Source organism: Anarrhichthys ocellatus, unplaced genomic scaffold, assembly GCF_004355925.1.
Source record: "Anarrhichthys ocellatus isolate YVR2014 unplaced genomic scaffold, GSC_Weel_1.0 scaffold92, whole genome shotgun sequence".
NCBI classification, from domain to species: domain Eukaryota; kingdom Metazoa; phylum Chordata; class Actinopteri; order Perciformes; family Anarhichadidae; genus Anarrhichthys; species Anarrhichthys ocellatus.
The window spans coordinates 86,817-111,781 of record NW_022280122.1 but is presented as its reverse complement, the minus strand read 5'-3'; the positions used below and the strand labels follow the sequence as shown (position 1 = coordinate 111,781).

At 40.2% G+C, this 24,965-nt stretch overlaps 2 protein-coding genes across 3 annotated transcripts in view; one reads left to right on the top strand and one right to left on the bottom strand.

The window, feature by feature from the left end:
* camk1ga (calcium/calmodulin-dependent protein kinase IGa) overlaps nt 1–1,504 on the top strand; it is a 14,778-nt gene extending 13,274 nt beyond the window's left edge. Inside the window, exons 12-13 of the mRNA XM_031875597.1 lie at nt 261–357; nt 465–1,504. Coding sequence (XP_031731457.1) covers nt 261–324 — 64 coding nt within the window. The 3' untranslated portion in view covers nt 325–357; nt 465–1,504. The remainder of the gene's footprint in view (nt 1–260; nt 358–464) is intronic.
* lamb3 (laminin subunit beta 3) overlaps nt 1,330–24,965 on the bottom strand; it is a 24,835-nt gene continuing 1,199 nt past the window's right edge. The window contains exons 3-23 of one of the 2 annotated variants that reach the window (XM_031875596.1): nt 23,228–23,382; nt 17,047–17,161; nt 15,959–16,032; nt 15,605–15,796; nt 13,499–13,562; nt 13,233–13,423; nt 12,437–12,557; nt 11,758–11,946; nt 11,476–11,631; nt 9,257–9,450; nt 9,015–9,111; nt 7,672–8,047; nt 7,357–7,517; nt 5,595–5,806; nt 5,099–5,305; nt 4,831–4,975; nt 4,345–4,552; nt 3,863–4,004; nt 3,580–3,756; nt 3,043–3,205; nt 1,330–2,737 (exon numbers count right to left, since the gene is read on the bottom strand). In XM_031875596.1, coding sequence (XP_031731456.1) covers nt 2,598–2,737; nt 3,043–3,205; nt 3,580–3,756; nt 3,863–4,004; nt 4,345–4,552; nt 4,831–4,975; nt 5,099–5,305; nt 5,595–5,806; nt 7,357–7,517; nt 7,672–8,047; nt 9,015–9,111; nt 9,257–9,450; nt 11,476–11,631; nt 11,758–11,946; nt 12,437–12,557; nt 13,233–13,423; nt 13,499–13,562; nt 15,605–15,796; nt 15,959–16,032; nt 17,047–17,161; nt 23,228–23,382 — 3,479 coding nt within the window. In that variant the 3' untranslated portion in view covers nt 1,330–2,597. Of the gene's footprint in view, nt 2,738–3,042; nt 3,206–3,579; nt 3,757–3,862; nt 4,005–4,344; nt 4,553–4,830; nt 4,976–5,098; nt 5,306–5,594; nt 5,807–7,356; nt 7,518–7,671; nt 8,048–9,014; nt 9,112–9,256; nt 9,451–11,475; nt 11,632–11,757; nt 11,947–12,436; nt 12,558–13,232; nt 13,424–13,498; nt 13,563–15,604; nt 15,797–15,958; nt 16,033–17,046; nt 17,162–23,227; nt 23,753–24,965 lie in introns of those variants that run through there. The other variant, XM_031875595.1, reaches the window with a different exon arrangement.

Genomic DNA, 24,965 nt, shown 5'->3' with positions numbered 1-24,965 from the left:
TCAATCTATAGATTTAACGCCTGGCCCAGTGGTTCTGAGCGTTTATCATTAACTATTAGAGTAAATAAAGAGGTTATATTATTTTCATATTATTTGTATTTTCATTAAATGCAGTGGATAATATACCTCCAGTATGACATTATATAATTATTGTTCAAATGCTTTTCAAGTCTGTTTATATGTTGAGATATTTTGACAGTTGTATTTTGCGCGTTTATGTGTGTGTGTCTATAATCCTGGTTGTGTGTGATGTATCACAGCATGAATGCTGTGTCTCAGAGGAAGGACCAGCCGCTTCAGTCTGGAGTGTGTTCTGTCATGTGATTGGCTGGCTAACCAGAGATGAATCTTATGCAGGTAAAGTGTCATCTCTCTCAGTCAGAATTTAGATGTTGACTATACAAATTGCCGACTCAGACCTGCATCTAATTGATAACACATTTTCAAAAATCTCTCTTTTTTAGTTTGTCTCTTGAGTTGACGACGCTCAGTGGCATCCCTCTGGATATGAAGGTGTTGACACATCTGCTGCTCAGCTTTTTCATGTCTGCTGTGGTTCTCTGCTGCAGAACACATGTTCCATCGACAAGACACACACATAAAAACATATCTGCACTATAAAAACACTTTAACATGGAATGACTGCATATCTGTAATTAACACCACATTAAACAGGAATTCATTGATTCATATAAACTGTGTCACACTAATGACATTTATTCACTTCTATCTATTGTCAACATGTCACTAAATACCATTGAAATGTATTTGTTTTGAATAGCTTTAGGGTACATATGCAATGTGAAAGCTTTTTAATGTTTTCATCGTATTTCACTGACATGGCTGAACCTTGAATTCCGATGGTTTATAGGTTTTTATAAAGCTGATAAGCTTTTTTAGACTCTGAAACTTTTTTAAGATACTGAATGTATATTCACCACTGGAGACTATAACCAAATCAGGGAATGTACCTTTAACTGTAGTGTTTGGACTGTTGAACCTGACTGAAGATTTTTGGACATGTATTATTATTACACCAAGATGAAGGATGGTTGTTATTATTCATGAGATTAAACTTTACTTTGGAGTCATGGAGGTGGAGTCATTGACTCCCAGTGTTTTCTGTGACATATACATAAGCTGCTCTCTTGTGCTCATCAAGTGCCACAAGCTGGTGTAAAGATGCTGTCAACACTAATGATGCCATAGAGATTCTGAGTTCACAAATGTAGTGACATATTTGTTTCTTTTTGTATTATTTTCTCAGCAAGTATGTAGTAATTACTCGTCATGCTTCTTGTGTTGAATGGATCTCCAATGAAGCTTACAAAGTATTAACAGGCTTTTATTTCAATACTGTGGATCCTGCACAAACAACGGATAAAAAACAGAAAATAAATAATGTAACTTTTTTAATTCAACCATTTTCAGCTGTGAAAAATACAATAATTGTGGTGCAGTGGAGTGTATTGCTGCTGACAAATAAAAGTTTGTGTTGTCTCTTTGCTGTCAGAAATTCAGAAGCTGTGGTCTTTTTCTATAATGCTTATATTGACAAAATCACTATGTCACTTGTCAAATATTGATGATATTATATCATATATACTGTATATATGAATGTATGTATATATGTATGTATGAATGTGTATATATCTACATATATGTATATATTGGTACATTCAAAAGGTATTTACACACATTGTGGATTTCGGATTGTAAATGTAACCTACAGAAGCCCCCCCCCCTTTAACTTTCAATATATTCCAGGAGTTATTTTATGACAATGAGAAACAACCCAGTCACCAAAAAAGATGTTGGAATTGTACGTTTCTGAACCAAAAATAGGTTTTAGAAATAGGTTTCATGTCAGCACTGTATCGCGCTTGCAGAAACGCACAATGCCACCTGGTTAACATTGTGAAATGTTGGTTAGGTTTAGGAAACAAAACTACTTGGTTAAGGCTACAAAAAATATCATGGTTTGTGTTAAACTAATAATGTAATGTTACGTATTATTGTAACTAGCGTACATAAAAAACAACTGCCTTTATCGGACTTTCCTACATTACATTACAAGCGTAAAGTCAAGGTTTTACTTTTGGTTTCACACATGACACAAACATCGATCACCTTGGTGAAAGTCCTGTGTTTGTTCATCCCACGCACCCTTAACAGACTTTCTCGCTTGTTATGTTCTATATATTATACCACGTAGTTACGTGGTATAATATGTCATTGATAGTTGTCAATGACAGTCGCTCGATATGCTATGTCACTTGCTCTGACGAAATGCAAAAACAAACATTAACATTCAATGTATTTGCAGAAACGTACAATGCCAACTTTTTTTCCTGGAGACTGGGCTGAGAGTAGTTCCACTCTGAACCCCTCCCTCTTCAACCCCACATTATAACTTCCTACATCTCCCACAATTCTTTGACAACTGCTAGAGAAGAGGACAGAATTCCCTCTTTAGTAAAGTGAGTAGAGTTTTTCTTCCAGTAGAAGGAGTGAATGGTGTGGGAGACTGGTATGAAGTGTTGCAGTGACAGCAATAGTAGACGCTGCTCTGCTCGGAGACAGCGGCTCGGGGACTTTCAACCTTGACAGGTGCTGAGGTCGTTGGCTTTGCTTCGAAGTGTTTTCAAATATCCTCTAAGCTCATCCTCAAGTCCTTTTAGCATTGCAGACTTTGTTTCAAACTCGTCCTTCAGCCCCCGGAGGGAATCTGCTTTACCTGGGAAAAGATCAGATAATGGAGTGAGCTGTTATTTAATAAAGACACCGATCATGCTGTCACATGACTATAGCTCCAGCTGATGTTACAAAGGTCACCTCCTCTGTGCTAAATAAAAAATACTTTTTAAAATCATATTTGCTCAGACTGACACTATATCCTGACAGTATTACATGACTCAGATAATTTGTGAAGAAATCAGTTTCCTCTGCCTCCTTTTAGTGCTCCTAACAAGAAGACTTATTTATGAAGCTTTCTCATTAGACGGTCAATGGAATTCATCTAGTGTGGTTTTGCTCTATTACCTTCCAGAGCATTCATCATGTTGTCAGTGGTGTTGGCCAGAGCTCCAGCATCCTTCTGCAGCTTTGCCAGTCGATCCCCCAATGGCGCCGCCCCTCCACCTGACCCACTGGCTGGAGCCTCGTCTTTAAGACGATCCAGTTGCTTCTCCAAAGACAACAGGTCCTACAAACACACACACACACACACATTTTAAATCTCCGCCTCTATCAAGCAACTTCAATAGAGTTGAGATGAGTTGAGATGTTTGAACAAATCGTTTTCCAGGACACTTTCAGTTACTTGCAGATATTTGCAATTGAAATGCGCTGCAAAATGGACATGACTTACTGTCCTTTATAGTCAATCATAAACATAATTCACCACTTAAATGTTCAGCTATTTAAATCTTTATTGTATATTTGTATTAATTTACTAGTTCTTGTAACTTTACATTGCAGTATAAGACACTGAAGAATACCAATAGCTATAATCAATCGAAATTGGCTCCTTGTTAAAGTAAATGTTCATATTTCAAACTAGTACAGCAGGTCTCCCACCTTATTTGCAGCAGCTGCTTCATCATCAGCATTGTCTGCATTATCCTGAGCATCCTGAGCCAACAGGCCTCCATCCTGCAGCAGGTCTTTGAGCTCGTCCAGCTGAGGCTTCATTGGCTTTATCAGTTTTGATGCATCATCCAGAGCCTTCTCAGCTGGGCTCAGCTGGTTTTTGGCCTGCATGAGGAGAACCACAACAGCTCAGTGATGCTTGGCAAGCAGCTTAAATATGGAGGAATGGACCACTGTGTTTTCCATCGCCTGATGTATCCATGCTTCCTACCTCAGTCAGGTTGTTGTTCAAGTTGTCTATGAGATCCATGCTGTTCTGCAATTTGTCCTCCAGGTCAGAGAGGGAGCCCTCCACTGAGTTGAAGCCTGCCAGCAACCCGTTCACATCAGCTTTTACTCCCAGTGCTGTATCCCTGTGGATGTGCAGCCAGAGAAAAACATCTTTAACATCATTTGGACCTTTATCATCACTACGAGACATAACAAATTTGTCATCGTCAAGAGGAGAGAAAGGCTGACGGAGCGCACCATACACCTCCAAAAAAAACATAAACTGAAAGTCTATTCCTGATAATAAATGTCTAGAAAAATATCACATTATAAAATCTATTATAAAAAATGAGTGAGTGTACTGAAAAATTTAGATATATCTGTAATGCCCAGAATTATTTTACTATTCAGCTGATAATTATCTGAGACAAACAGCATAAAGCATCAGTGACAGAAAACCGGTCCTGGAGTGTGAAGGCCCACCTCGCGTCTTGGGCCTCCTGCAGCTGTTTCCTGGCTGTGTCCAGCTGTGGCTCGGCCTCCTTCAACACAGATGTGCTATCTGGTAGACTTGCCGCCAGATTCTTCAGCTCCTCCAGCTTCCTCTTCAGAGCTGCCAGGCTGAGAGGCAGTTTGGCTTTCAGAATCCAGTCGCTCACCTCCTGGATATGGGTCAGGTTGGAGGACGGGTCTGCGGACAGAAACAGGAAAAGTTGGAGGCCAAATGGCAAAGGAACAACCAACATAAATGTCACCATTCGATGCACTGTACCAGATTGTAGCTTAAGCTAATTTGCATCTGCAGTCCCTTGGCAGGTCAAACAAGGACAAGACAATAACACAGTAAAAGGAAAAGACATAATACAAAGATAAGATTCTCATGAATCCATTTAAAATCAGCCATTTTTACTGGAACCAAGTGAACCTTCCTTTCATTTATCAGTCCCCTCAGCAGAGCACCATCTTTACCTGATAGGAAATCTTTGAGCTCCTTCACAACGTCACGCGTCTCTTTCAAGTCGTCTTCTAGCTCGTCTCTGGCCTGCTTCATCTTATTGGACAGCTTCTCTGTAGACTGTCTCACCTGGTTGGTTGTCTCCTGTGTTTGCTGGAGCTGTAAGGAATTGTTAAATTAAAGCTTCAGAATCTCTATTTTGTTTTTACAGTTTGAGAATAACCTGTACTGTTCTGAAAGCATCAAAAACAGGAGTCAAAAGAGATCACAGCGTGTGTGTACCTTCTCCACAGCATCTGTGATCTTCCCTGTGAGCTTGTCCAGTCGGTCTTTCACATCCTTGGCATCAGCGTCAGCCCTCTTGCTCAGAGGCATGGCGCCCACACACACCTCACCCTTCTCACAAGGTGGGCTTCCGTCCGGTGGACACAGATCTCCGCCCGCACACTGCAGAGGGGTGCAGGGCTCTAAGCGAACACTGCCACAGACCTGGAGAAAAAGTCACAGATGGATATTTAAAGAAGACATACACAAGCTAGGGTCCCATTTAACAAAATAATCATTAGATATCGGGGGTTGATACAGTTCTCAATCATTTGCAATTGTATCTAAATATGAACCTATCCCAACAAATTACATCCAGGAGATGTTTGTGTCTGAAACACATTTCAAAGCTGTAGTTCTCATCCTGCCACATAAGACACTATAATCTATCTCCCTGATAAATGATATGTTGCAGTTGCAGCATCAGGTCGGAGAACTGAGGCCTGGCAGTTACCTGTTTGGCAACAGGAGTGAGATTGGGTCGGGAGGCCATGCTCTGGTTCAGTTTGTCCAGGTCTCTGGTGTTGCCTGGCTGTACTTTGTTTTGGAGGTCCATAGTATCTTCTCTAATATCAGCTGACTCCTTCAGCGGCTTTCCGCTGGCATCCACTTTCTTAGCTGCATCTGTGGACTCATCGTAGGCGTTCTTGATGGCAGATAACGATCCTGAATGAGACAGAAAAACTCAACATGAGTATATTTTATAATGACACCATTTCAGAAGGTCTCTTTGAGAAACATAGTGAAGATCTGTCATTTACAGACATTTCCACTTTATGATAATCACATGCACTCCGGGTAAAAAACATGCAGTTATTTGCATGCAGAATAAATGTGTTATTAATGCCCAATTTAAAAATGGTGTATTTGAATATTTCTGCATACTGGGGTCCTTAAATGGTCTTGGAACTGCATAAATTAGATTTTACTGAAAACCTGAGACTCTTGTGGATCGAATGAGCTCATTTGTATTCATGTGTGATGATTTTATTCTGTATAAACCGACCTGTTGGATAATCACAGCCTCATGAAACTTTATAACTACAAACTTGAAACCTGGGGCATTCAGAGGATGAACGCTGTTCCCATCAACTATGTTGACAATAAGGAGGTTTCTGAGAAGTGCTTGCCAAAAAATGCCCCTCTTGCAGAAATCTCCAAATTTCAAAAGTTTTTTATACCAAATCACAGCTTGGATTTTCTCAATGGTGCTCTTGATGAGCTCTTGATGTTTTAATGTGGTAAGTGGTCAAAAGTGTAAAATTTAGCACCAAATCTGTGTAACAAATGGTATAAGCCCCAAAATGTATGAGACATAATTGAGCTAGGTATGCCATCATACTTCCATCATAATGTTCTCAGACCTTTTACACTCTATTGTGACAACTTGTATGGACTCTTGTTAATTTCACTTCCTGTTTTATTTTGTATTAATTTGCCCGTGTTTCCTAGATTGCTTTATTTCGTGCCATTGTTTAGTTTTCCACCAGTTTTGTTGCTCACCTGTGTTCCATTAACTCATCAGACCTCCCAGTACTTAGAGCCCTAGCTGTTCACTACCCATTCTCAGTTTGTTGCATAAGACTAGCGCTCCAGCGTTTGTTTGTTCCTAGTGATTTACCTCAGCCTGTTTCTGGATTTTGATTGGAGCTTGCTTCATTGTTTTTGCTTATTCTTAGTGAGTTCTTTAAGGTTTTTTGTATATTCCTTTTTGTATGCAGCGTGACTATTCCGCTGACTGCCTGTTTTGTCTTTTGTGACTCAAGCTCTCTGTAAACTTTTGGATTTTTGTACTTCACTTTATTCTCTTGTGATCCTTGCAACTGTGTATTTTGTCTGACTATCACAACTATCAACATTTGAATAGAAACACAATATTAATTACAGATTTATGACATAACAATTTTTCACACACTGCTGTGAAGCTCTAAAATGAATCATCAGGTTCACTTCTTTCAAACGATTTACACCACTTCAATGTGTCTTCTACTGTGGACCCGCTGTCTCCCCCTAAAGATGTCAGTGGGTCTCTAATGTGTGCTTGCACCATATTTTGTCTTATTAGAAATATATATGTATTTCTAATAAGACTTAAAATTTAGAGCTACTTGAAGGTGATGCTACTTGAAGGTGATGCACCAAAGTAACAGTTGCAATCAATGATCCATCACTAAAAGTCAGTGTGTAGCAGTGATTGGTGTGTTTTTCTCTCTGACCTGAATTGTTTTGACTGACAGAGTTGTCTTTTGCATCATTCTTGGCTTTGTAGTCCAGAGTAAGGCGGTCTAGCAGAGCCTGCAGTCTGTCCAGCTCTGAGTCCAGACCAGGAGCTTTCTCCAGGGGTGAAAGGTCATTGTTAATCTTGTCCACCTGGTCCCTGTGTTCAATTAGGCATCATTGAGAGAAAAAACTCTAAATTAGCTAGTTTTCATCCAAGAAGACAATAATATTCATGAATATCAGAAAACATTTCAACGACAATGATGGGAGGCTTATGAGGATAATTAGTGTTTTTAATTTCAGCCCCTCACCTCAGCTTGTCCAGTTGGGACAGAGCATCATTGATCTGTATAGCAGCACTGGGTGGAAGGGAGATGGAGTTCTGGATCAGGGTCAGGCTGGTCTCCAGGACGCGGATGCGAGGTCCGAAGTTCCCAAGATCCCCATCACCTACAGGACGAGAAGGTAATCTGAGGGACAGTCTCTCCAGAGCGAAGCTGAGGTTCTGTCTTTGGGCGTCCAGGGTGAAGAAGCAGGAGGGACATGTCTCGCAGCCAGGGAAGGAGTCACAGTGTCCTCGATTGCAGGAGTCACAGCGAGTTCCAGTGACTCCGGGCTGACACAAACAGGCTCCTGTCTGCTTGTCACAAACTTCTGGAAGTGTTCCTTCAGCATCACAGCGGCACGCTGTGGAGGAAGAGACGAGAAGATGAGGAGAAAATAAATCTAAACTATAGGGCCAAGAGACATTTGTAACATTAACCTGCTAACCATGGATCAACGTATGACTGATACAACGTTTCTTTTACACATTTGTTGTCCATCCTATAGGTCACTTTTAGAATTTGCTGCATGTACTCCCCCCTCTTTCTCTTTCTCTCCGTCCCTTTCCTGCCAATCTTCAGCTGTACTAATTACAGACTCTCTCTCTCTCTCTCCACCTCCATACACTTGTATTTTGAGTCTAATTAATTTACTTAAAAAAGGAGAAAAAGGACAATTAACAAAGTTAAAGATGAATTTGACTGAAAACTTAACATTTTCTATAGGTATCATGACTATATCGTTATCGTGACTTATTTTGGCCACAATATAGTGAAAATATGATAATGTGACTGCTCTACCTCCATACACACAAAGTTGTATCAAAATTGTTAAATTTTATAATAACAAAGCAGCAAGCACAAGACACTGACCACAACAAGTATTATAATTTAAAAAAAACTGTAATCTTAGTGATGACATTTTATGTTTATTTTTTCATTTATCACTGAAATAAATGTCCAATTACCCAATTACAGTACTTATAAAGAGGCCTACTTTAGAGTTGAATGAAATCACAATGCAGCAGACTGGGGTCATGTCATAATAGAGGTATTAAGGATTATCCTGTGAATGCAACTGGTTCAAACAGGTTTAATGAGATGTCAATAGACTGTGCTAAACTGGGATTTGTGTGTGAATCTGCGGTATTTACAAACCAGGTTCAATTGTACTTACCAAATTCATAAACCACATGATAAAAACGACACAAGGTCAACTTTGCTTTCGCATGTCTGAGACAGCAAACTAAACTACGACCTCCAGTGGAGGTACAGGTATTGCATCCCACCAATCCAACAATAAACGGAGTAATCAGAGAGAGCTGACTCACATCGGCAGCCTATGAGAGGGTCTCCGTATGCGTTCTCTGGACACTCGGTACATGTCAGGCCTCCAAAGCCTGGTCTGCACTGACACTGACCTGTCACCTGGAAACATGGAAGTAACAGTTTACTTTCATCTAAGAACGTTTTTTCCTCATTCTATTTTTCATCATTTTAATAATCTATTCGAAGAAATTTGACTTGTCCTTGAGTAAAATATTCCAGCACGCTTTCTGGGTCGAGGTCATACCTGGTCACAGGTATCACTGTATGACCTGGTGGGGTCACAGCCGCAGGGTTGGCAGCGTCCTGACAAGGATGGTTTCCAGTAGCCTTTTGAACACACTTCACAGTTCATGCCGTGGAAGTGGGAGCGACAGGGACACTGGCCGGTAATTGGGTCACAAATATTTGACAGGGACCCGTCTGGAGAACAGGAGCACTCTGGACAGCAGGGGTAACATCACAGTTAAGAAGATGAACCGGACACAGACACTTCAGATTCCACACAAGTATGCATAACTATGTTAGTAACAGTGGTAGTGTAGAGAACGGTCCAGTACAGAGACACAGAAAGGTCTCACATTGAATTACTTGAATTTTTGGAATTAAAGGGCCAGTGTGTAGGGCGACCAAAGCAATTACAATTAACTTTCACAAACTGACAACTCCCAGACTGGACAACGCTGTGGTAACAACCTGTCAATCACAAGGTATCCCCGCCCTAAAGCATACCCTGCTTTATGGTCTATTTGACTCTGACTGGACCATAATTTAGTGAATGAACATCATGCTGTATTGAAGAAGACTTGAAACTAGAGATTGAGACCATAAACCAGGGGTCACTAATAGGTGGATCCGAATCCGGACCCAGACGCCAATGTATCTGGACCCTGGACCTACCACCAATAGATAATTGAGAATTATTAAATTTTGACGGATCGCTTCTGTTTTAACCGGCGCAGCCTTTACGGCACTTGTTCAGTGGTCCAGGAATCACACCGACCAGTTACATGCATTGTAAATCATCCCACGGACAGTTTAACACCAGTATGTTCAGAGAACATGAGGATTATTAAAAGCAGCAATGTGAAGCACCACTAAAGAGACAATGCACAAATCTTTTGACACTGACACATCTTTAGGGGGAAATAGCAGGTCCACAGTAGAAGACACATATATGTGTGTGTATCTACATAACAAAAAAACAATCATAAGAGCCCAATATGATCAGAATGCTAACACATGAATTCACTGTCCAACAATGATGTTAACAGAGAGGAATAGAGCTGAAACAAATGGTTTAATAACCACAGAGAAAGTCCATGCTCACTAATTTCTCTTTTTAGAAGATGGGAAAAATATAATATGTTTTCTTGTTTGACATCACTTCACCCTGAAAGAACTGAATTTAAAGCTGCAGGGCAATTCAGTGAAATACATTTTTCTAAAATGAAGTACTTAAATACAGCCCTTATTTTACTTGAAGTGAGAGAAGAACATGGATTTATTATCAGATTATGTATTATTTAAAATTCCTCCAGTTCAATTTGAAAACTGACAATAAATATTATAGATATTATACAATTTAACTTTCTTTATTTGATTTCACAGTCAGTTGTTGACTACGTACAGACGTTAATACAACTGCTGGCTACTTCAATATATATGAAACTAAATCATAGCACAAGTTAAACATGAGGAAATTCTCTCTAACTAGACCTCGTTGAATTTGAATTGAATACCGCTGCCATAAAAGGTCCGTACACAAAGTATAATTCATCCTCTGGGCTGTGTATAGAGTGCTAACATCATGACTTTCCACCGCATAAAAGTCACTATTGTTCATTATACAACGTGAATAATGGCAAATGAATTATACTTCATGCATGGACCCATAAACTCATGTTCACAAAGTTTACCGAGGTGATAAATCAAGTGAGAAGTAGAGTCATTTTCTCATCAACTTCTATACAACTAGAAGAGTCACCCCCTGATGGACAATTAGAGAGAATGCAGCTTTAACACATGAAGCATTGGCTTCACTTTTAAAACCTGGAAATTGCCACCTGGAAGCAAAGTAGTGGACTCTGTGAAGAAGACCTGCTCTGTATGTTTAACACAACGATTCTTATTTTCAGGTGATTATACCATAAAGAAGACAGAGATAACATTTTTGCCAATAAAGCCCACAAATGCTACACACTGTTCCTTTACAAACATCAAAACCAATCTTCAAAAGCACATAAAGATCAACTTTAATATGAAATTTTGCTCAGTTCACTTTCACCATAGAAGGATCAGTGACCTACATGCCCCGAGGTACTGGTGTATGTATTTAACATCTAGGAGCATGTGGGGAACACATTTCCCTGATCAAGCTAAGATGTAATAGTTTAGCTTGATCAGCAAAAACTGAAATCTTTGGTCTTCCAAAGTGAGATGTGATGAAGGTGTTAGATGACTCACTGGAGCAGCCCAGAGGGTTGGAGGGGCTCAGGTCGTAGTAGCCTCTCTTACAGCGGTCACAGCGGGGACCTTCAACATTCACTTTACACAGACAGGAGCCTGTGCTATCGTCACACCGGCCCCCATTCACCGTCCCCTCAGCGCTGCAGACACAGCCTGGCACCAACACAAATATCCATCAAAGATTGTATCTACATCAAAATACCCTGTACTTTTTTGAAGTTCCACCTTGCATGCCACAGTTAGATTTTTAATGGACCCAACTTCAGATGAACCACTTACGTATGCAGGCGTCGGGGCGGCCCATTTGGCTGCGGGGGTTTGGCTGGTAGCCCGGGGCACACTTGTCACACTTTGGCCCTGTGGTGTGGTCCATGCAGCCCTCACACACACCTCCACTCATCCGCCCACTGGCCTCATACACCGCCTGGTCAAAACGGCAGCGCTGGGCATGGTTGTTACACTCACAGCCTGAGGAGGGGGCATGGGTCATGATTTAAATCAATTCACACATTTGACTTAAAGTGACTTTCTTTCAATTATCCCAAGGACATTTTACATATAAAAAACAATCAAACATTGCTTTCACTATATATTTTTTACTAATAAATCAGATTGCCAATATTGTTGGTAAATTTGGGAAACGTGTCTATTGTGAATCTCTGCCACAATGGAGGCTCCAAAACAGTCAGGGATATCTGCATTTTTTTAACATTTGACTACTCAATTTCATTGTATGTGTGTGCACAGGTGTCTTATAAAAAAAGTAAGTGTTGCCAGACAATATATAATAGACCACTTATATTATTTATTTTGACGATGGGGAAAATTGGAGTGGCATTAGATAGTTTGTCTGACAGACGCTACCTCCATGTTTTTTCTACAGTCTGTGGAGTACCATGACATAATGCTGATCACCGTTGTTTAGAGAGATCTTTAACGGGTGTGGGTGAAGTCTTACGTTTGCAGGTATGGGTGTTGCCCTCCTCCGCAGGTCTCCAGGGCAGATCCACGAAGAGGTCAGCACAGCGCTCACAGTTCACACCTGCTGTGTTGTGCTGGCAGTCACACTGAGGGTGAACCTGCACAGACACACAGAACAGAGGCTCATAAAGAGATGTTTGATCAAAGGTCAGCTGATTCACATGCTGGTATCACATCACCGAGCTATCCCAGCAAGCATTTTCAAGTGAGGTTTGGAAGGAAATTTGGTTCAAACGGCAAACAAATGTTTCAATATGATATTGGTTTAGAGGTGAGGTTTCATCACAGGGCTGACACATAGAGACAGACAACCATTCACACTCACATGCACGCCTAGAGCCAATGAAACTAACCAGCATTTCTATATATGTACTGCCTCTCTCATGCAACCCTATTGAAGAGTTCTCTGCTGAATTTATTTTCTTCGATTCTGAATTTGAGCATGCATGAAGATCAATAATGTCCTGGTAGACCAGTATAGATAATAGATAAATAGATAGACAAATAGATTTGTGGACAGTTTTGCCTAGATCCATCATTGTACCAACTGGCAACTGACATTTTGGAAAGTCCTTTTGTTTGCAACAAGACTCCAATACTAAGACCAATAACTGTCTCATATCTGAGTCCAATACAGAGTACGCTGTAGGTCCAGGATGGGTTACGCCTAGTTTAGGATATAAACTGGAAGCAGCATGAAACAACTAGTTGTATAAAGCAAAACATCTATCAACTACTCCACAACTGCCCCCCCCCAACACCTGCACACATACCTGTATGCTGTCTGACGGCAGGTTGTTGTTGGTGTCGGGCAGGCATCGGTTGGCGTGTCCGTGGCACATACAGCTGCCCATCACCCTCATCTCCTTCAGGGCGTAAAACCTACTGAGAGCTCTGCCTGGAGGACGTGGCACATCTCCCAGTTCGGTGAACCTCACCCTCAGCCCCGTTAACGCAGACGCATCTGTGGGTGAGACAGTTGTCAGTCAGCGGCCTACCTTTAACCGGATGAAGTCATTTATGATGGACAGAGACTTACCCTCTATTTTTTGGCTTTTGGTAGCTGGGACATAAGCATACTGACGCAGAGGACTGAATTGGATCTGGAGAGGAAAAATATACACAATGTTATACTGTATATAAATCAGTTTTCTCCACCACAGAATGTTTTGCTCTTACCTGCATAGCACTGCAATCTTTTATTTCCCCAAACCTCTTTGTTGATGCATTCTCACTCAGAGGTTCAAACTGTCATGTGTGTTATGTGTTGTGTGTGTGTTATCTGTACTATACATTATGTCTGTCTTCAAAGTGATACATTATGTTCATCGTGAATTAAATATAGAGCATTTATACTTTTTAAATTAGAAAACTGAAAAAAATAAAACCCAGGTTTTAGAAAAAAATGATATGCAAATTATTCAGTATATATTAGGTCAAAATGACATCTAAAGTATCCAACAAAAGATTTGATGACAAAACTATAGTTGAAAAGAAAAGATTAATTGTTGTATTGATTATTACTTAAAATAATTAGATAGTTTTTTAGAGGACAGTGTAGCCTAAAATTAAATGTATGCCCACAAGCAGCAAAAAAAGACTAATTTTAACTAGTGCTGGGCAACGATTACAATTTTTAGTCGCAATTAATCGCATTGTTATGCACAAAGTTCAATAATGAATTCAAAAGTAGTGTATTGCGCACTTTTATTTTAAAAGTACTGCTATATGAACAAAAGTGCAATAACATTTGGTTTGCAAACACTTTAAACAAATAAGGTTATTTTTAACAGCAGTATTCCCTTTACACAGTAGCAGTTATAATACAGTTTCACTAGTTTAGGACCCCGCCTCAGCCGAGGGCAAAACTTCGTAGATTATTTGGAGTGTTGAGGAATGGTTGATGGAGATTTAGCTGAGGACCCACTGCGGCTCCCGGGCCTTGCAGATCCCCCGGTCTCCATGTGGGATAGGAGGATGATGACTATGGGGTGAGATAACCTTGGGTGGAATGGTTTAACAAGAGGGAGGGAGGGTGGGATGCAGAAAGCACGAGCCAGCTGAGGCTTAGAGTGGGAAGGTATTTGTAAGAGTGTGGCTGGAAGTGGGCGAGTGGCTGAGGCGTGGTCCTGCTCCTGAAATTCAGCTAAATAAATGTATCTACAATATAATGATTCTGATAATAGATATTCAGCCGGTGTTCACAACTTTATCTTCATGTGTGTAAGAGATGCAATTTGAAATATACACCTTGAAAACTGCAAACCTATCTACATCATGTTTTTATGTTTGTTAAATTCTCAGTAGTGATAACTAAATGATATGATATATACATATTACAAACAAAACACTTTAAAAACTCTATTAAAAAAAATAATTTAAATGAATCATTTCTTTTTTGGTTTTTTAAGTATTTTGGTCAGACACATAGGCAATGCTGATTACCGTAATATGTGTGGTATTTGTTACATTATTTGGTACATAGAGAGTGATAAGAAGCTGTACCTGGAGGGACTTAGGACCCAGGGGAATGTAGGTGAAGCAAGAGAACCTGTAGTCTGTACAGTGGCAGTAACCTGCATGAGGAAGTTATGCTAATAAAGAGTTGCAGTTAAGAGCAGTTTCTTCTCACGTCGTATTTTAAAATATTGTCGTATTTAAAAACACGACAATATGTATTTTGATATTGTCACGTTTGATCCTGTAATGAGACAATCACGCGTGCGTGTGTGTGTGAGAGAGAGACAGGAGGGACCCACGGTGACGGAGTGAAGGGGGGTTCCAGACCGGGCGTGTCACCCGGTGGGGGGAGAGCGGCATCAGAAGGAAGTGACGCCACACAAATACAGCTGTTCACCGCTCGCTGCCCGGTTTTTGTGTTAAAAATGTCCGCTTAATAATAAAAAAATAAAACTGTGTTAACGCGCGATAATATAATCGTCGGCGTTAATTAATGAATGCGTTAACGCGATAATAACACGTTAACTTGCCCAGCACTAATTTTAACACAATTTTAACAGTATTAGCAGTGAAGCAGTGATAGTGTTTGTCATGTAGATATTACTTCATAAAGGTTTCAAACAATAATCATTGACTGAAAAAAGGTAAAGCAGTTGTTTTCTGACAGCAGACCATTAGTGCTTACTATGTGATCTTGGTAGGGGTCTGCTCCAGTAGGGGGCAGTGTGTAGCAGTATGTGTCATCCAGGGTTAGCGGTGTTGTTGTGGAGATGCCAGGAAAAGTTCTTTGACAGTCAGTAGCCAAGTAGAGGGCGGGCTGCCACGACCGGCCATTATCCAGAGTCCTCTCTATGACAAAGGCACTAGGACGAGGACCCTGCACAGTGAAAACACAAATGCTCTGTTTGTACTGAGATGTGCTTCATCAACTGTAAAATAATGATTTTTAAAAAAGTAGATGCATCAAAACAGAAATGATACAAGTGACCAGACTGTGGCTGTTCATGTGATCCAGCAGTGATTGCAGACTGTGTCCTACCTTGAAGCTGAGCACCAGGTTGTCAAGCTGGAACAGGTTGTCCATGTCCAACTGGAGAGAGACTGGGTTCACCTCTACAGGACAAACAAGCAGAACGGCATTCACATGACAGATGAATTGAAATGAGATTATTTTTCACATTCATTTTATGTTTTTTTGTTTCCTGCAAAGCTGTCTGGCTATCTGTAATGACCGCAATAAATATTCTGCCTATACCCTCGCCCATCACTGCCTTACATTATGAAGCGAGATTGAATGTATTCAGGGTCATATTTCCTCACCACATGATTTAGAGGAGCAGGGTTGTCTCCAACATCACTTTTTCAAAAACAAATCCATTTAGACATCTGAGGGTTTGTCTCTACCTGATGATGAGTGGTGATTGGCGTGGTGATATGCAAACCTAAGAGGTCTTTGAAATTATGCTTTGTTTGAATTAACAGTTTTTAATGTATTTATATGAATTCTTGCGCACATTTAGATATCAAAATAACTAGCTTTGTAAATTACCCCCAAAAATATACTCTTTAAACTCTTTTAGATGACATCACATCGTCATATTGTGCACCGATTAACAATATAGGCACATTTTCTTGTATCTTTATATCTAGGACCAACCAATTTCAACCAATAATATCATGACATCCATCAATCAATCTGTAACTTTTAGAAACAACAGAGGTGTATGTTGAGCCAAAGTCGTCTGTAGCTACATTCTAAACCCGCGCACTTTTTCTTGGTCCAATCGAATGCAAAGGATTTGATTTAAATCCCAATTCTTACTACACTGCTGAAATATTCTGTTTCACTGGGTGAAATTAAATTTACTTCATATTACTTTAATTAAACCATTTGGCAGTACCTCTACCAAACAGTGTTGGCCCCGGATGAATAGCTGCAAGAGGACACTTCAGCCCAGTTTAGAGTGAGCAGGGTCCTCTGATGAGGACAGCTCAGAGTATACGAAGACAAAAATGGAAAGGGCTCTGATAACTAAATCTATATCTATAAAACAAGGTATACTTTGAAATATATCATTTCACTCCTGCCAATAGAAAAGCATTCTCTTTCTTTCATTCTTTGCCCACCTTTCCTGGACTGCCACCATCTATCTGGTCCAGAGGTGGACAGGGCGTCCCGCACAGTGTGGGCCAGCTGACTGTTTGGGTTCCTGGAGTCACATGGACAACACTTCATCCTACTCTAAGGAACAAAAAGCAAACAAATTAGTAACAATGGTCTTTCCTGCAGAGTTACATTGTAGCATGTGGTGTGTGCATGTGAGTAAATGTGTCACTGTGCGTGTCACTACTGTTTGTCCTGAAGCTGATCGAAGGACCAAAGACCAACTTTCAAATCTAGTCTCTTTTCTTCCCTGCTGTGCCAGTTTGATAAGCTGTGTCACTGAGCAGGTCACACACAAAATCAATGAGGCTCAGATAACTGGCAGCTTTACATTGTGCTAAAGAACGCTTTGATTCCGCTGGTCAACAACATGGACACTTTGCCCTAGTTTCAGTTAAGGAAGGAACAGGAAGTGCTGCTCGTTTTGTACACATGAAATTTCATGACACCTGTGGAACTTGACTTTTGAACACAGGTAAAACTAATTAATTGTGAAATACAAACAGACTCTTTGCACCAACACAATTAATTAACAATTGTAGACGTCTAACACAGCTTTAAAGAAATAATCATCAGAATTCATCCAAAAGAATGTTTTAGGTGATGTATTGTCTACCCTGAGTCAGTCAAAGCAGCTGTGCATGTACAAACACACAAACTTCGTCAATGTATTTGATAAAATAAAAGAGTGCAGATAATATTTTCCCACTCTAATGAGCCAAGTGCTGTTTATGAAGACACCCAGTATGTTTGGGAAGGTATGTACATGAATAATTCCCGACAGAGTGCTCTCATCACTGACAGCTTTCTCCAGTCAATATCCAGTAGCCCCTCCTCCGTTCTGGGTACTCTGGGCATGGCTGCTCTCCCTGTAGGGAAAAGTTCCCTCTGGTTTGCTGATTGTTACAACATGAAGGCCTCACTAATGTTTTCCACTCCAGCTACGTGTCTCGACTCACTCCCCCGCATAAGGAAACTAATTTACGATAAAAGTTGCTCAGATTTGTTTTCCACTGAGGACAAGGCAGAGATCAGGTCTTGGCTAAAAGACTATATAACACTGCAAAAGCTCAGCCCAAGTGTCCTTGACAGAGACACTGAACCACAAGTTGTTCCCCGGGCTGCACTGCTCCTTATGCTTATGAGTTAAATGCAGAGGTAAAACTGTATGTATGTATGTATGTGACAATTAAAGTAAAGTTGAACTTTTTTAAATGAAAATCATTATACGGGACTGAGGAATTCTGTGGTGCTATTGATGGCTTTAAAGTGATAAAATGGAAGGCTTTCATGATGTAAATGAGACGTTCTCATTTACATCATGAAAGCCTTCCATTTTATCGCTTTAAAGCCATCAAGCCATCAAGCCATCAGATCATGATCTGATAACCTGGAGGTGTCAGATTTCAGCTGGTAGCTTCTCCTACTTTTAGGAGGTATGACAAAAATAACATTAAACAAGCAGTGCTTCCAAATATGACTAAATTTATGAGAATTAACGGAATCATCAATTAATCAATTCACCTTTATGTTGTGTGTTATTGTTTGCCTTTAATGGATTATCCCTTACATAGTACATGTAAATATGAAAGCCGTTTTTTTCCTCCTTTGCGTAAAACCAGCTATCATTTTTCCCTTTGTGCTAAGCTAGGGTAAACTAACCGGATGCACAATTAGCAAACTGATATCAAATTGATGGGAAGCAAAAGCATTTCCTAAAATGATAGAGTGTAAGGAGTGATTGTCTTCTTTTTACATCAACGTGTAGCAGAATGCTGCTGACATGTGTCGAACACACTTTGCTCTGAATAAATGGTTCAAAAAAGAAACTTTTTCTTTGAGTTATCATCACCTTGTCTCTTCACCAACATGTCAGTCAGATAAACATTATCCCCCCATTACCTACACATAGCAGCCTCAATGTACCCCAGTTACATTATATAATAACTGTCATTCTCTGGATGGGCACCGTTCAGTGACCTCACTAGCTCCCTTCAACTTAAATGCATTCAATTTAAAATGTGTGAATCTCTTATCGTTGCAAACCGGTGAACCTTATCTAATCTCAGGTTATAAGAACTTCACCCTCTCAAAGACTCAGATGTACCCAATTCATGTTTAACACCTCTTCACCTGAGATACCCCGCTTAAACATGACAGGGAGGTTCTTCTTAACTCGGTTAAAAGTGTGTCAACTTGTTGTTGTTTTTTTCACAGGATTTGTGTATTTTGGCTCTGTAGTGTGCCAACACACGCTCGCTGCCAGATGATTGGTTGTTAGTTATGGTTTAAAGTCTACAGCGGACATGATTATATGATGAGTTTAACTAAATCTGTGTCTGTACTGGCACCAAGGTTACATTTTGCATATGCAGTTACATTAGTAACGGCACTACTTCATGTTAACTACTGTATGAAAAGTAGGGATGGGTATTGTTTGGGTTTTTTCCGATACCGGTGCTAAAACGATACTTTTAAAACGATACCGGTGCCTAAACGGTGCCTGAACCGATACTTTTTTCTTCAAATTGAACAATATATTAACTGTTTAAAGTATACTATAAATATAAATAAATACAAAACACTTGGCTTCAAACTACAGCTTCAAATTTTTTAACTTCAAACTATGAACAATATATTAACTGTTAACAGTTTACAGTATACTTAAATAAATATAAATAAATACAAAACACACACACACACTCTGTACACACACTACAGCTTCAAACTTCAGCAATTATTTTGCAGAAATATGAGCATATTTGCCTTCTCTGGCAAAATACGACAGTCTCATGACTTATTTTATTTTACCAGTTGGTAGCGGTAATGCGCCAATTCGTCGTTTGCCAACCGCCACTACACCTCAAAGAAGAAGAAGAAGAAGCTTTCGCGTGCCTGTGGATGCTGTGCTTTTGAGAGGCAGCACTAAGTACCCCGTTGTAATAATACTATGAGTGAAGAGCGGAGGACCGAGGCTATCGTGACCTGCTGCCAGGACGGAGTCATCAGAGTAGTGTCAAAAAAGTATTTCAATCGGCTCAGGCACCGAAAAGAAGCACCGAAATCTGCGTTGAATTTCGGTCCGGTAGATACCAGACTTATAGGAACCGGTGCCATATTGGCACCGCTTTTCGGTACCCAACCCTAATGAAAAGACAACTGGGATGACATCATTTATGTCGGTTACAGGTAAAGGTGCATGGTCATATTATCAGTATCTGAAATTAATAGCATAAAGAATATTTAGTTTGTATGTGTTTCACGATTGATGTCAAAAACACCTGAACTGCCAGGATAGTTATGGTATATAGTATAACAAATTTTCATTTAAAATAAGCTGAGGAAACTTTGTTCCCTCGACTTGAAGTCAATGTGTTTTTAGATGTCTGAAATAAGGTCTTGCTGAAGAGATTTTAACGTTTTGTTCTGCGAAATATAATACATCAGTAAATATCCCTCTGATGAATTTAGAAGCTTTTACGTGTCTTAAAAAAGGCAGTCGCTAACACGTGGATAAAAGTCTTCACTAGAAAATGTGACCGTGGTGTAAAATGTAGAGTTTTCTGCAGTAAACCAAAAAAAACATTGTCTTTTTGTTGAGTGAACAAGTGAGATGCTTACTTCCAGGTTGGCCTACAAAAATACGTCATCCCTGCAGCACTTTATAAAGAAGCGATAGCGCTCTGTGCAGTAGCGGGGGCTTCAGAGCTCAGCAGAATGCATGTGGTCCACAGCGGCTCGTTGACTGCAGTTCATTTTTGCTGCTGAACATACTAAAATCTATCATCACATAAATGGGAGACCTGATGAGTCAGTCTCAGAGATGATGTCCCACCACACCAAATCGTTATTACACATTATTCATTACAAAATCTGGTACTTGCAGCCATGGTGACGCATAGACAACAAGATCTGACTGGTTTTCTATGATGGCAGTGATCTTCATCATTGTTAGCCTTTAGAGGCAGTCATGCATGCATGTGTTTAGGTCAGATCTGAGATACAGCTGAGGGTTCTTGCCCCTCCCAGTCTGGACGAGGTGCGGCTCAGGTATTAAAAAAAACAAAAGGGAATGTTGATCAATGAGAGAGTTCACGCCTAACACAGCTATCCATTCCCTGAGGCAGATTCAACACATACTCTGAAAGGTATGAAGGTTATGGAACACCAACACAAACATTAGTCTTTCTGAGCTTCGTTGTCTTTTTAGGTTTAGATTAGTGAAGATCAGAATGAAAATCACTGAACGTTGAGGTAACTTTTACTTAGTCACTAAGTGACTTCCTCCACTGCATTTCTGAGGAAATATTGTACTTTACCCTCCACTATTCTTATTATAGTTGCACTACTACAAATCTAAAATACTGCACCTATAAAATGTCTTTCAGAACATCTCTTTATACACAATATCACATTTAAACATCAAACTTTAGCATTATACCTTTACTAAAGAAAAACTTCCTGTATGTAAACAAAGGATTTTATCTCACAATTGCCCTGCTTTTCTCCATCTGAGCAAAAATTTAAAATTGCAACATAGCAAGCTTGACTCTTGCTCACTGGTTGTCTCTCTTATTACAAAATCAGCGTTTGAATTCAGTAATGAGCTGTTTGTGCTGAGCCAGCAGATGGGCTGGTAAGTGCTTATTCAGACGGTCGGTCAAAGAGTACAGTTGCAACATGATACTCTGGCACTGAAATGAGACTCTTTCACAAATGGACTGTGGGCAGTTTGGCAAAAAAAAACACCACAGCTTTCATCCTGTCTGTCTGCTCACCATGACCCCTGCACTGCTCGCCTCCCGACAGAGCAAACCTCACGTAGAGACCCATGCGTGGCCAGAGAGAACACAGTGGCCGTGCATATGCTCTGGTTTGACTGGTGTGAGGAATTTAAGTTTTAAAGCGCTCCTAATTATGGATATTATGTGATACAATATATTTACTTGTAAAGGTCTTAAACCAAGGAGTGGTCATTTCATACAGTGTCTGTAAGAGAAGGGGTTTAAGGAATGTGCTGAGAGCAGGGGATGGGCGAAAGTGGCTGCGTGAGGTGTTAGAGGTGTCAACAGGTCAAGAGTCAAGGAGGGGCTTGTTGGACTTCAGCCAATCGATGAGCTGAGAGATGTAACTTTGGAGGGACAAAGGATCTTGGAATTGCAGGAGATCCTCAGACCTCCTCCTGACCATGGGGCAGACACAACTGTCTGTCGTGTGGCCCGGATGGGGCCTCACTTTCATTATATACAGTATATATGTTTGTTTTGTTATTAATAGTGTGATTCGGTTTGTGACTGTTTTTATGTTTGTATGGATAATAAATCCATTTGATTATGACTTAAACCTGCTGTTGTGTTTTGGAGGCGATTGCGAGCACATGGCTGCAGGGAGGGGGGCGATTTCTCTCTGTGTTCAAAAGTTCGGCCCTAACTAAATTTGGCAAACCACAAGGGCCTTGATGAACTCTGAGACGGCTAACAGGGACGTGGAACCGCGGATACTTTCGGAGTGTACACAAACAAAAGGTGAGCAGAGCCGTTTTAATAAAAATCTGTTTAGGTAGACTATAGGAACCTTAGCCGAAAGTACCTACGGCCCGCGTGGACCCTGAAGGCCTCATCCGGGCATAGGGAGAGACCGCAAAGTAACCTGAAGCTGGAAAAGTGCATTCTCCTTAAATTTGAGGTTAATCAAGACGGTATGGGAAGACAGTTACAAACTGAACACGAACACTAGTAAGTGATGTTAATTTGGTAGTCTAAACAAAGTTAAGACGAGCGTGTAGCTAATATTAATAGTGTGTTCAGTTTGCAACAGTTTAGCTTCTGTAGTTATTAAATATCTTTTGAGTTGATTATAACCTGCACCAGCTGTCTTTTTGGCCTTGCCTTGCCGAAGGACGACACAGCACATGGGGAGGGCCGGTCTTTCTCTTTGTTCAAACCCTAACACTGGCACGGGCTTTTATAAAGCCAATAACTAATATTTTCGATCAATATTCTAACCAGCTTATAATACTGCATAGTAAGACTTGATCACAGTGGCATTTTAGAGATTGATACTAATTTAGTGCAAAAGTGCAACACAAGACTCCTTTGATCCGAGGAGATGAAATGTGGTTTAAACACAGGACTGTGCTCCTACCTGTTGGTACGGGGTGCAGTAGACCTCGGAGCCTGTGAGGCCGCAGGTTGAGGAGGCATGGAGCTGATGAGCTCTGCCCAACAGCAGGTCATTGCTGGGTGGGTAACAAGCCCCCCGAGAGCAGTCAGTCTGGGCCTGTGATACTGCAGCTATGGCTGTCAGGAGGAAGGCAGCGCAACAAGACATGAAACGTTACAATGTGTTGTAAACACGTATTAGACCAATATCAGTCTTCAAAAACATGAATATCCCAGTTTAACAGTCCAAAACCAATCCTTTAAGAAAAGGGAAGTTCAACTCAAATTTTTCCAGCACACAACACTTGAACCACAGTGCAAGCATAATGATGTGAGATTAACACAAAATTTGTATTCATGACACTTATTCTCTGGAAAGAAAATATTTTCTTGTTTTGTAAATATTGTTTATGTAAACCTAAAACACACCAGAAACACATTTGAAATGTTGTGTAATCTGGATTAAACATGTTGCTTTATTAACTATTTATACCTTAGGATAGCTCCAGATGTTAAAGTAACTCTGTTATGTTGTTCATTCTGTACACAAGACATCTATCACACTTCTGTCCATCCTGATAGAGGATTCCTCCTCTGTTGCTCTCCCTAAGGTCTCTTCCTCTTTTCTCCCCGTTAAGGTTTTTACGTTGTATACAAGCATTGTATACAAGCATACTACCTAAAAGCAACAAATAAGCATGTGGCGAGGAGTGTGTGTGTGTGTGTATGTAGGAGGGGGAGAGAGAGAGAAGGAGAGAGCAAGATGGCGGACGTGAGTGGTATTGTAACGCAAGATTTCACAATCCGCCGCGATTATTTAAAGGGGGAATGAGACTCACAATGGAGGCAGCATTTAACAAACAATGTGTGTATAAATGAGTATAACGGCGTATGTGTGTGTGCGTGTATGTACGTGTGTGTGGGTTAGTAGGAAAAGAAGAGTAAAGCACTCAAAGTAAAGTAGATCCTCACCGCAGCAGTAAAGTAGCCTACAATAACTGTAACTTTACCACTCAGGAGCCCTACTGGAGAACTCAACCTCAGCAGCCGCAGCACTGGACCTTTAACTAATTAAGTATAGTTCACCAACTTTACTCGCTGTGGCGGATTTAAACACAACAAGGCTCAGCAGTGTGAAACAACACTATCATAGCGGCAACAAGCAAAACAGTTATGTTACTCAGCACTAAACAAGACTCGGCGGTCTAAAAAATACACACTAACACGGTAACAGTAACGTTAAACTTAAACAAACAAACAAGACAAAAAACACACTATGATATCTCTGCCCAGACAATAGCCGCTTACTTGAGATCGCTTGTGATCAGCGTGTTTCTTATTTTCTTTCTTCTATATGTTATTATTAATCTATGTTAATAATCCTATTGATATTAACAATTTTACTAATATCAATAATTTAATTTTTATACTTACTAATAACCAAACTCACTCCTGCCAGATTTTTCACAAAAGATTAAAAAAACAGAGACATGACAGTGACTATTGTCCAAATTAACTTGATTATAAAATGAAACCATATAGATACATCACGCTCACCTTTATCACATCACATTTTTACCAAACCATCTCTAAACTTAACCTGAGCATAAATATGTTTTTAATCCTCTGCATAAACCCGACCTTCTATCCCTTACTCAGAGTAGTGTCTAGAACTTTGCATTTAATATGTGAATGTAAACTATATATATTATATAGTATTT